Raw genomic sequence first — 13,512 nt, 5'->3', positions numbered from 1 at the left:
ATATATACTCTGATACCGTGTATATGTCTTTACTACTGTAAATTCTGCATAATGCAGTGCATAGAAAGCGATTTATCAACACCTAAGATATTTACCCAATAACTGGCTCACAAAAGGGAGGGTTGCATTGATCATACAGAGTTGTAAGGGAATGCAGGGGTGAATACATCAATATAACAGTTGGTCAGACACGATAGACATACAGTACAGTATATATACAGTGATCAGCCATAATATTAGACTTCCTGACGAATATTGTAGAGGTCCCCCTTGTGCTGTTAAAACAGCTCTGACCCATTGAGGCACGGGCTACACAAGACCCTCGAATGTATCCTGGTGTATTTGTCACTAAAATGTTAGCAGCAGATAATTTAAGTCCTGCAAGTTATGAGGTGCGGCCTCCATGGATCAGACTTGTTTTTCCAGAACATCCGACAGATGCGCAGATATTTGCAGTGTAGCAGGGGCATTATCCTGCTGAAAGAAGGCACTACTATTAGGAAATACATTCCCATTAAGGGGTATACTTGGTCTGCAACAATGTTTAGGTAGGTGGTACATGTCAAAGTAACAGTCACATGAATGCCAGAACCCGAGGTTTCCCAGCAGAACATTGCCCAGAGCATTATGCTGACTCTGACAGTTTGCCTTCTTTCCATAGTGCATCCAGGATCTCTTCCCCAGGTAAGCGACGCAAACGCACCCAGCCATGCACAAAATGGAAAAAAAAAGATGCTTCATCAGACCAGGCCGCCTTCTTCCATTGCTCCATTGTCCAGTTCTGATGCTCATGTGCCTATTGAAGGTGCTTTCAGCGGTATACAGGGGTAAGCCTGGGCACTCAGATCGGTCTGCGGCTACGCAGCCCCATACAAAGCAAGCAGTGAGGCAATGTGTGTTCCAACACCTTTCTATAATACCCAGTAGTACATTTTTGGCAATTTGTCCTACAGTAGCTCTTCTGTGGGATCAGACCAGATGGGTGAGCCTTTGCTACTCATGCACATTAATAAGCTTTGGGCTTCAATGACCCTGTCGTTCACTGGATGTCCTTCGCCATTCCTCTGACCCAGTTGTCTAGCCATCATAATTTATCCCTTGTCAAAGTCGCTCAGATCCTTACATTTGCCCATTTTTCCTGCTTCCAACACCATAACTCAAGAACTAACTGTTCACTTGCTGCCTAATATATCCCACCCCTTGACAGGCACCAACATTGTTGGGGTTTTCCTGTGCAAAGTTGTCAGGAGCATACTGAGAATGGTGTGATCGAGAAAAAACATCCAGCAAAAGTGGATCCTGTAGACGTCAGCAACTCATCGATAGTCAGAGGAGGATGTCAAGAATCATTCTGATGAACAGGCGCTTCACAGTCAAGAAAATTGAGGCCGAATACAACACTGGTGCTCCAACTAACATGTCCGAAAACACGCAACTCGTCACTTCTTAGCACGGATGGGCTGTAACAGCAGACGACCAGTTCGAGTGCCTTTGCTGTCTAAGGGAAACAGAACGGCGAGACTCCACTAGGCAAAAGTGTGCAAAAATTGGATCACTGAGTAGTGGAAAAGCATCGCCTGGTCAGATGAATCCAGATTTCTGCTGCACCATGCTGATGGGAGAGTGAAAAATTGGTGCAAGCAGCATGAATCAATGAACCTTTCCTGTCAGGTGCCCACAGTTCAGACTGGTGGAGGTGATGGAAGTCTGGTGTGTAATGGTGTGCAGAATGTTCTCTTGGTACACTCTGGGTCCTTTAATACCCGCAGATGGACGTTGGAACTGTGCTCCATGCACACGATGGTGCCCGTAATTATGACCCGTAAGTAAATACACGGGAAGGTATCCGTCGGCCATAGAAATGAATAGGCCCGTAATTACAGTCCGTAATTATGGGCGATTTTGCGGTCGTGTGTATGGAGCCTAACTTAAGCATTGTGGCCGACCAAGTGCATCCCTTAATGGTAGCTGTTTACCCTAGTGCAGGAGGACACTTTAGCGGCAACAGCAAGAAACTATCCAGTCCCCATGGGCTAAGTTTCCTGCAGAACAATTTCAAAACTTGGTGGAATATATGCCACCATGTATTGTTGCAATTTTGAAGGCCAAAGGAGGTCCAATGTGCTACTAGCTGGGGGTCTCTTCAGTGTATATAGCTCATATGGATAGGTTTATTGCATACCAGTGAATGAGTAGAGGAATAATGTGCAAGATAAACAATGCCATTAAAAATGAGACAGCAGTTTGCATTTAAGCCATTGAGCCCAAGAGTTTATTGTTGAACTGGCACCTATATTATCAATTTGAGGCCATCTACTTTATATTTATACATGAATGTAAAAGGCATTTATTTGCTCTGGGGCGAATAAATAATGCAAACTTAGCCCAGAGATACTGGAACTGGTTACATTATGGCAGGGTGCCATTTTCTAACATATATTCTTGTTATTTCTCCCAGGTTTAACCCCTTCCCGACATCTGCCATATATATATATATATATATATATATATATATATATATATATATATATATATATACAGCTGAGGTCTGGTTGTGGAAACGTGGAGCGGGCTCACGGGCTGAACCTGCTCCATAAACCAAGCGTGTTGACTGTATGTAACAGCCGACACTTCAGTGTAACAAGCGGGATGCCACTAGTTTAACCCCTTACATGCCACAGTCAAAAGTGACCGCGGCATCAAAGCCATTAGAAACCGGTGAGACGGCCCCCTGTAACACGATCGTGGGGTGCCGATTGATGGCGTGGGAGCCCCAAGTCTGCCATCTTTGTCCTCCTACTACTTTGTCTCCGGCAGGGCTTAATAGGAAACTGTCAGTATCACGATATACTGCGATACATTAGTATTGCAGTATATCATGCAAGCGATCCAACAATCGCTGGTTCAAGTCCCCTAGTAGGACTAATAAAAAAGTTAAATATAGTTAAAGAAACATAGTGTAGTTCTCTTTAACTTAGATACGGATGTAGCCATCTTTGTCTTGACTCTGATAACTTGCTGCAGCGTGATATCAAACAATAAAAGCCGTTGAAAAGTCATTGAAAAAGTCAAGATAAAGGATATGGCCACCGTGTATTTAATCTGTTAAAAGTCATGGCTGCATCTGTATCTTGCTGTAAGAAATTCTTCATGGGTGGGGATGCTTTTAAAAGGGGAATCCCACTTTAAGCAGGTTTCTAACTTTACATTGAGATATATCATAACATCTAATTGGGGTCTAAAAGAAAAACTGTGATGTCCTGAAATAATGACCAGGGCAATAGGATAGAGGACAGAGGACAAAAAATAAATAATAAATTAGAAGTGATAGTTGGATGTGAAAGTGCTGAAGCTTAATGTCTTACTGTGGCTACATCAGCAACTTATGTTCACTGGTCATTGAATGCTGCTAAATAACCATTTAATGCTTGGTTTAGCCTGAAGAGAGCTATAGCGGGAGCATATACAGTATGTGATGCATGCAGTGATATAATGTGGGTAAACCAAGATATGCCATAAAGGCCAGTGAATGCATTGTACTAGTTTCGGCTCGCTTGCCCAGTATAAATGATAACAGATCATATAGAAAGCTATAGATGTTGTATCTGTATCTGAAAAGCTTTTTGTACTGAATAGGCACTGTCCGAATCGTAAAGTTTGTCCTAGTAAGCTTTTTTTATTCTAAAAATGTACCTATGGTGTCCATGCTCAGCAACCAAAATTCAGTTGTATGTATTCAATTGGAATCACTGAAATATATAGGTGTAAATGTTCCTCATTTTGCAGAGATATCATCATTATGATAGAGTTATACAATTTTGACAGTTCCTAACAAGGTTTACAATGTAACCCCTATTGGGATACATTCACAAAATCAATATGTTGCTCTTAGGATTGATCATTGGCGAATCAAAGTGTAACTTGGTTAATCGACTTGACCATTGAGATCTATAGACCAACGTACAAGGATCAGGCTGGTTTATTTGTCAGTCATAGCCATTATGGTTTCCCATTTAATAACTTGGTTACATTGCAGCTCCAGAAGGGGACTTCAACAATGTGCTTATAAGCCGAGATATAACTTGAAGATTGCAAAATCTATACCAGGACCTCCCCAACTACTATGTACCATTTATATTGCTGTTGCCTTCGGCAGAGCGGCCTCTGAGTCCCCTCAGGCACCAGGGGCAAGTGTGCGACTGCTACCTCTGTACCTCCTATAGCTACGTATGTTCCTGATCATAGTCTTGATGATGGTGATGTTGAAGCCTTTGTATTTAAAGAATAATAGAGGTTGATCATATCTTAATCAAGTCCAAGTATATACAAACCAATTCAATACGCCTCATGCACATTGACATTTTGAGGATTTGGTTTGTATGGATCCCTAATATGACACCTATGGCCTACTATGGAGCCATACTGTACCTCTGTGATCATTGGCTTGGTTTCAATACGTTTACTTCAGGATCTGAGTATTTTACCACCGAGAATACAATGTTACATGGAGTACCTGCAGGTCTGTGATTTGGACCCATACCCGTACAGAGTCAGTGCACATGTCTTTGGCATGCACATAAGGCCTAAAATCTATGATCGTACGAAGTGTGTATATCCCATGTTTATTCGACATCGCCTCTGTTACGACATGGAAAGTAACAGATGATACTCAACGACATCAGAATTTACTGTGAAGAGAGACAAAATCTACAAAATGTTATCCGTATCTTGACAGTTCTTGACTTTTTTCATCATATAAAAATATCTGCAGGCTGCTAGAGTGTCCTCTTAGAAATATGCATGCCTTTAAACGCAACCATACCTGTAGGGAAATTGCATGCGTCCCATTTTAAGGACAAGTTCACAAGTGCATTAACATAGCACATACACTTCACTAATTTTTTCCAGTTTAAAATCTGTTCTCCCAGTTTTTATTTATTCTGTCTATAGGGTTGGGTCTTAAAATGACTAATTGATACAAAAAATACTTCAGTTATACAATTCTGTTGACATTTTTTGAGACAGTGCCATTATTACTTTGCCAAAAAGTGTAGACGAACAGAATAGTCAAAATGGTCAAACTGGATACGTGTAAGGATATTATAATATTGGCAGGTTTGATATATTGACCCCTTATATTAATACTGTAATGGATTCAAACATGAAGTATATCACAAAGTGCTTTCCTAACCAAGCTGGAATATTGATGACCAATTTTGTCTTCATCATATCCAAGGTTTACATTAAGTAGCATGTATTGTAGAGGCTTTTATGCATCCATAACCTTCTCCTTGGTGCTAAGCTGTTATTTTGTATTCATTTGTATGAGTGAAGACGTCTATCTTAATGTCTGAGCTGAGCTCTTAGGATTTATCACCCATCAAGTTCAAAGGAACGATGACACTAATCTGTCAAACCTGTATTTTTGGTTTTGTTTTTGTTTTTAGATTTTCTCTATTTGATCATTGGCTTGGTTTCAACTTGGTTTTCTGCAGGATCTGAGTATTCTAGATTTCAAGTAGCCAAACTTGTTTTTGAAGTTTTTTTCCGTCTCATATATTGCTTAGCAACCTGATTTTCTGTAGCTCTGTGTCACTATTTCTACTAAAAAGTAGTTTGTATTCCATAAACTGAACTCTTAAAACGAAAAGAAAAGATGTGAACTTCTGCAGCCGGCAGATCAATTTTTCAGACACTTGATTAAAATGTTTTATATTTGGCAGAGCATCACGCGAATAAATAATAAACACTTCATTTTTCATAATGCACTCTCGAAATGTAGAAAGGAATCAAAAAGCCTGGGAATAAATGGATGTAGAACATCATATGCAGGATAAAATCAGATACACGAACAATAATAAAATAGTGGTTATTACAATGGAAGTCTGGTGCATTAATCTTATCTCTCGACAGTGCCCGCCAGGACTTAGTCCTATGAAAGACTTGTCCGGCTGCTACAATCGTCAAGTGGGTGTTGACTGCTCAGATGGTTTCAATGGAGGCTGTGAACAACTGTGCCTTCAAAAAGAAGTCCCCTTTCCAGATGACCCAGAAATGTACAACATCTTAATGGTTTGTGGGTAAGATTCTTATGGTCTGCTAACTTTTTTACAATAATGTCATATATTCTAGAAAAATATTTCTGCTGATCCATCATAACCTTCCCAAATTCAATCAAATAAGAGGAAAATATTGTCCCAATTCACCCAAACCCCCACAAATATCATGGAACGGAATCTATTAGGTTAACCAATCTATACCTGCATTTCTCCAAAGCTGCAGCCTCCTTCCGGGCCAGTCTTAGGGGTGTGCATCCTGTGCGCCTCAGCCAGCCCTACTATTGCGAGGGTCTGAGGGGCCTGTGACCATCATTTATTATGAATTGTTTAGCACTATTATTAAATCACACATGGACCTGTATTTGGCCACTATATGTTGGTATTAATTGAACATTAAATGCTAGTATTTACTTAATCATTGTGTGGCACTTAGGCACTGTACAGTATATTATATTTACAGTGTATAGTTTGGCTCACTGTATATTATTATTATTTAGGCAACTGTATGGCACTGTATTGTACTTATGTATACAGGGTGGGCCATTTATATGGATACACCTAAATAAAATGGGAATGGTTGGTGATATTAACTTCCTGTTTGTGGCACATTAGTATATGGGAGGGGGGAAACTTTTCAAGCTGGGTGTTGACCATGGCGGCCATTTTGAAGTCGGCCATTTTCTATCCAACTTTAGTTTTTTCAATGGGAAGAGGGTCATGTGACACATCAAACTTATCGAGAATTTCACAAGAAAAACAATGATGTGCTTGGTTTTAACGTTACTTTATTCTTTCATGAGTTATTTACAAGTTTCTGACCACTTATAAAATGTGTTCAAAGTGCTGCCCATTGTGTTGGATTGTCAATGCAACCCTCTTCTCCCACTCTTCACACACTGATAGCAACACCGCAGAATAAATGCTAGCACAGGCTTCCAGTATCCGTAGTTTCAGTTGCTGCATATCTCGTGTCTTCACAGCATAGACAATTGCCTTCAGATGACCCCAAAGATAAAAGTCTAAGGGGGTCAGATCGGGAGGCATTTCTTCTGCGGTGTTGCTATCAGTGTGTGAAGAGTGGGAGAAGAGGGTTGCATTGACAATCCAACACAATGGGCAGCACTTTGAACATAAGTGGTCAGAAACAAAATGGCCGACTTCAAAATGGCCGCCATGGTCAACACCCAGCTTGAAAAGTTTCCCCCCTCCCATATACTAATGTGCCACAAACAGGAAGTTAATATCACCAACCTTTCCCATTTTATTTAGGTGTATCCATATAAATGGCCCACCCTGTAGTATATTATGTATATTATATAGTACTATTATGTATTGTACTTATTATATTATATAGTAATATTATTATATAGTACTATTATTATGTACTGTATTTAGGCAACAGTTTGGCACTGTATTAATACTGTTTGCTATGGTTATTTGTATACTGTATAACAAAATACCATATGGGGTAGAGGGGCACCAACAGAAGGTACAGGACAAGGCACCATCCAATATAAGGCTGGCACTGCCTTTATACGTCCTTCCCTTTGGGGATTTTATTTATTTGGTGACTCCTGGTGAATCCAGCTCAGCTTGTAGTTATTATCACATATTATACAGGGCAAAGTTTACATGCAACAATTGCCCAACTTGCGATCCTGTTATTATTATGATTTTGAAGAATTGTACAAAGAGTGTTGATACATAGCAGTGTTTGTATAGAATGTGAAGAAATCACATTGTCAGCATCGAGCTTTTGGAGTTCAGTCATTTCTATGCTGATAACGTAAAAGACTCCTGGTGATCACCACAATTTGGCTTGTCTGATGACAGAGATTTTGATATGACAGACTAACATGTGATGACATATCTTCCTTTTAAAATAATTACTTTGAGTGTCTGAGAAAAGTTTGTACCCAGAAGAAATTGACACAAAAGGACGATCGTACAAACCCTGGACAAAATAGCAGCAGGACTGTAGCTCTACAACTTTGTCGCTGTTTCATGACAGTAAGACTACATAGACGTCAGTGGAAAAACATGACATTGTCACTGATACCTATTAATAAAAAAAGAAAATCATACAACTTAAATCACATAAAATCACATAGTGCCATTCAAGTTTTATGGCGCTGTTTCGCAGGCTTCAGAATAAACAAATTGTCATTAAACGGGTTATCCACTTTGGATAATGCCTTTTTGTTGGAAGTATTCACAGATGATAAGCAGATCACAGGGATTATAATCTTTGGCGGAAAATCATCAGCAAATATTCAATTTTCCTGCAGTGCCACCGCAGGAGAAATGAAGAATTACATGAGGCCCATTGAAATCAATAGGCTGTATGCGTAATGCACAAACATGGCAGGTCCTCCAGAGCAAAATATAGCCACTTTCCACTTTAGGACTATTAATTCAGATTTCCTTAGTACAGTAGGATATTTGAAATGGGTTTTCTAAACCTGTTTTTCTATATTACAGTGTAACGGGACTGAAATGCAAAATGTAGAATACTTCAGAAAACAGCTGAAAATGAGAAAATGATATTATTATTATTATTATTATTATTATTATTATTATTATTATTATTATTATTATTATTATTATTATTATTGCCTTTTATCACCAATCAGAATGGATTTTCCATTTCAAACTGCAGTTTAGAAAATGACTGGTTGCTGTGTTTGTCCTCTGCACTAGTTATGGCAAATAAGACCATTGTGTACACAGCACGTATAAATGTAACATAATTACTGAAATGAGATAATTGTGTAATATTATTAATATCTGTAACCTTTAATAGTTTCTGCTTTGTCAAGTCCTCTGTGTTTTTCTGTCGCAGCAAAATTAGCTGTTGAGTGGCACTTATAATTGTCATGTAAACCAAACACATTTCAGCTGACAAAGATTCACCTCTGCATATATTGCATCAGTAAGAAGTGCTTCAAATGTGAGCGCAGAATTATTACCTTGAAACAAACAATGCAGCATGAAGAGGAGCTAAATTCCAAAACATGCAAACACTTTGTATTTCTGTACATATTGGATATTAAGCTCTTGGTTATAATACAACTTTGGTTGTTCAGTGTGCAGTATATAGGGGTCATATGCAACCCCTAAAAGTGGTTGCTGTCTAATTTGTTCACACATATTTTTGTGCCACTATATATATTTCTACAGATGTGACCATTGCTTCTTTAGATGCAACCCAACATTTCACTTGTAAAGTTGTCATGTAGCCTGGACCATACAATTTCTAAAGATCTATCAAGAATGGAGCAAATTGTTTTTTGCCATGACCGTAAATCACCTTCTTTTAAAATAATTACTAAAAATTGTAGCATGTAATAATTGCCATTGTTATACTATGAGCTCAATACATTTGTGGAGTGTCTGAAAAAACTTGTGTAACCAGAGGAAACTGATACAAAAAGAAGACTATACAAATCCTGGACAAAGATTGGTATAACCGGAAATTTCATAGAACTTTTAAAGTTGAGCAATAGTTTAATGAATGGTTTGGGGTTAATTATCACTTAATCATGGTTATATACTAAAACTCGGGCTGAACAACAACTTCAATCATGCAACAGAAACATCCACAGGAATTAAGGAAACTTCAACAAAGAAAAGACACATGGAGGTTGAGTCTTTGAAATAACTTAGAACAGTTGGGAGATGGTCACCCTACAATAGAAGTGAAAAGAGACCAAGGTACTGTGACTGGAGCAGGGACAACAGTTGTATCATGCTGTTAGAGTTGCAGGACTTGTCACAACTTCAGACCTTAAACAGCAGAACACAATCCAAGAGAAGAGGCAGCACTCCAATATAATAGAAAAATCCTCTCCATAGAATTATATGGGCAGCATGTAACTGATAATCCGTTTCCTTTCCCAAGGATTTTTTTAAATTTCCCCTTCCCATTGAATTTTATACTACAGATTACCCTCTTTTCTTGATCACCCAATTCTACAAAATGGAAGTGTAAAGAACATCCAAGGTAATCTACACAGGAAAGGCGCCACTAAAGGGGATTTCATTTTTCTTCTTGCCTTTGATTATACCTTCCCATTGAAGGCATTGTCAATGCCTCTTCTCTTGGATTGTGTTCTGACGTTCATATGAGGATTTTTGTCAAGATTCCTCTGAGGATATCACCCACCAGTTTCTGGGTCCTGCTACAGTGCAGTTCCAACATCTTGTTTGTATTTTAGACCTTAAACAGCAGTGCTTTAAAGGTAGATTTACATGGCCTGATACTGGCCGGAAATATGACCATACAGCACATCGATCAGTGATCATTAAATCCATTTACAAGGAGAAACAATTGTTAAAGTATAGAAAAGAACAATTGTTAATACGATCATTCGTCGCCATGCATTAGCATTATGTCAGAACCACTTCTCTCTGTTTACACGGAGAGATGTGCTGCTGACTAACGACCATCTTTTTGGCCCCATAAAAAAAACAATCACGCGATGAACATGCGTTTGCTCGTTCATTGGCTGACAATTGTCTGTTAACACAGGGCAATGATCGGGAAGGAGCGTTCCTATGAATGCTTATTTGCCAAATTATTGGCCCGTGTAAAAGAGCCTTAAAGAGGCTCTGTCACCAGATTTTGCAACCCCTATCTGCTATTGCAGCAGATAGGCGCTGCAATGTAGATTACAGTAACGTTTTTATTTTTAAAAAACGAGCATTTTTGGCCAAGTTATGACCATTTTTGTAGTTATGCAAATGAGGCTTGCAAAAGTCCAAGTGGGCGTGTTTAAAAGTAAAAGTCCAAGTGGGCGTGTATTATGTGCGTACATCGGGGCGTTTTTAATACTTTTACTAGCTGGGCTTTCTGACGAGAAGTATCATCCACTTCTCTTCAGAACGCCCAGCTTCTGCCAGATCACGCTGTGACGTCACTCACAGGTCCTGCATCGTGTCAGACGAGCGAGGACACATCGGCACCAGATGCTACAGTTGATTCTGCAGCAGCATCAGCGTTTGCAGGTAAGTAGCTACATCGACTTACCTGCTAACGCCGATGCTGCTGCAGAATCATCTGTAGCCTCTGGTGCCGATGTGTACTCGCTCGTCCGACACGATGCAGGACCTGTGAGTGACGTCACAGCGTGATCTGGCAGAAGCTGGGCGTTCTGAAGAGAAGTGGATGATACTTCTCGTCAGAAAGCCCAGCTAGTAAAAGTATTAAAAACGCCCCGATGTACGCACATAATACACGTCCACTTGGACTTTTACTTTTAAACACACCCACTTGGACTTTTGCAAGCCTCATTTGCATAACTACAAAAATGGTCATAACTTGGCCAAAAATGCTCGTTTTTTAAAAATAAAAACGTTACTGTAATCTATATTGCAGCGCCTATCTGCTGCAATAGCAGATAGGGGTTGCAAAATCTGGTGACAGAGCCTCTTTAAGGCTAGAGCAACATGGTGACACACAATACGATGGTCACAAGTTCACTTGTAGAAGTTTTCCATGGGAAAAGATTGAGTTTGCGGTATGATTATACTGTAACTTGCGGGCGACACTGTGTTATCATACAGCCCTAGCCTTAGTAGGGTTGTGTTGCTAATTGATAATGGTTAGTAAGAGGGATGAGGCAGTGACTACCATTTTATATCTAAAAATCCATAAGTCAATATGAACATAGTTGGGTAGAGTTCCTTGTACACCAACTACATGTTTTCTTCACTGTCTCAAAGATTTTAAGCACTAATAGTAAAAAACACTAAAAACCTAAACATGAGCTGCAAACCTGGGTACTACCTTGCAAACACAGTACCTGCAACGTTATTCAGCAGGGAGAATTAAGAACCTCTTTATGAATAACCGTAATGAGGAGCTCTTTCTGGATGGGCAATGTCCATCGTAAGGCCAAGGTTAAATTACTTCATGTACATCTACATATCTACATAGACACACAGGGCAGATATGGATACTTTTGGATAATCTATAAGAGTGTGTGCACCCTTCATGACATGCCCTATCTTCACCCTCTACTAGAAAGGCTATAATTGATTCTTCAGGTCTGCGGTGCACAGCATATTGGCCTCATTCACGTCCAGGAGAATAATGAGAAGAACATATTTAATGGTTTATGTAAGTTGTTAATTTGAGGAAGTTAAGAAATTTCTTCCAAGGATCTTCATTTGAAAAGATCAATATAATAGAGAATAAGGAAAAGATAATTGATAGTCTATATCCCTATTAGCCAACAAATGTTGCCTCCACCGGTTTTACTGTTACAGTTCTTGCACCTTATTACATGTAAATGTCAAGTTTACTTTTATTTAGTATATGGATTTTATTTGACTATTTTCTGCTGTAATTGGCATGAAGGTCAGGCCAGTGTTCTTGTGCGGTCTCGTGGAAGGCACCCAGCAATTATAGAGTTGCTTTCCTTTATTGCAGATCACTAATCCCAATAAAACAAAGAGGAGACAGATCTGCTGACGGCAAAGAATGATTAAGTCTTTAGTTCTGTGTGGGGAATCTATTATTGACTTGACCAATTTTGTGGTTTCCCTCCAGCTGTATTGAAGACTATAAACTAGGTCCAGATGGGTTGTCATGTCATCTGGTCACGGAATCATGTCCTGGCGGAGCACACTGCGGGGAGAGTCCAGAGGTGCCAATGAACCAGACACTTTTTGGGGAGCTCTTTTATGGTTACAACAACCAGACCAAGGAAATTCCACCAAACCAGCTGCTGAAAGGATCATTTAGGTGAATAATACTAATTTTATGAATCCATAGAGAAGTACTGTATATCTATTGTATGTTGAGATAGCCTACCATTGTGTCGAATTAAGAAAATGATACTAAGATCAGATAATTGCAGACATATGTGAGATAGCAGTCTAAGGAGTTCTTACGACCCAAAAAAGGAGCATTTTGGGGAAAGCTGAAAGACCACCATAATTGCTGTTATTACAAATCCCACTAGGGATATTACTCAGAATTCTGGGAAAGTTGCCTGATTGTGCTAGAAATTGATATAACTAAGACAAAACTCTGCAACTTGACAGAAAAAGCCAACTGAAGGCTTTACATTTATATTTTAGTAGGAAATGTTTTAAAGCAAACATCACATTGGTCTCTACTGATGATCTACCCACTTCTTCCAATGTGTACTCTGAAATATAGGAAGCATCTATTAATATGTGCATTGCACCTCTCTATATTCTGCAGAAGGTAGCCTAAGAGTTTAATAATTTCATTAATTTCTTTGAAGCTTTTCCTTTTATGGAATAATGTATATAAAAGTTATTGAGGTTACAGGGAAAATTATGATCAACCTTCATTTATGGAGTTTTATCATTGTTTTGACCTTGTTCATTATTTATGACAATTTGCAGATTTCTGAAAAATAAAACATGACTTGTATAATTCATTATCAAGGATTCGGTTTGAAGGGGACATCTAAACTAT

The 13,512-nt window shown here is 39.1% G+C and overlaps 1 protein-coding gene across 7 annotated transcripts in view; it reads left to right on the top strand.

Annotated features, from left to right (window-relative positions):
* Positions 1–13,512, top strand: part of ASTN1 (astrotactin 1) — a 348,098-nt gene that overhangs the window by 277,433 nt on the left and 57,153 nt on the right. For all 7 annotated transcript variants that reach the window (XM_075833082.1, XM_075833076.1, XM_075833081.1 and 4 more), the window contains 2 exons: positions 5,914–6,080; positions 12,613–12,807. In XM_075833082.1, coding sequence (XP_075689197.1) covers positions 5,914–6,080; positions 12,613–12,807 — 362 coding nt within the window. The remainder of the gene's footprint in view (positions 1–5,913; positions 6,081–12,612; positions 12,808–13,512) is intronic.

This window comes from Rhinoderma darwinii, chromosome 7, assembly GCF_050947455.1.
Source record: "Rhinoderma darwinii isolate aRhiDar2 chromosome 7, aRhiDar2.hap1, whole genome shotgun sequence".
NCBI classification, from domain to species: domain Eukaryota; kingdom Metazoa; phylum Chordata; class Amphibia; order Anura; family Rhinodermatidae; genus Rhinoderma; species Rhinoderma darwinii.
This window is presented reverse-complemented; position numbering and strand designations above follow the sequence as displayed.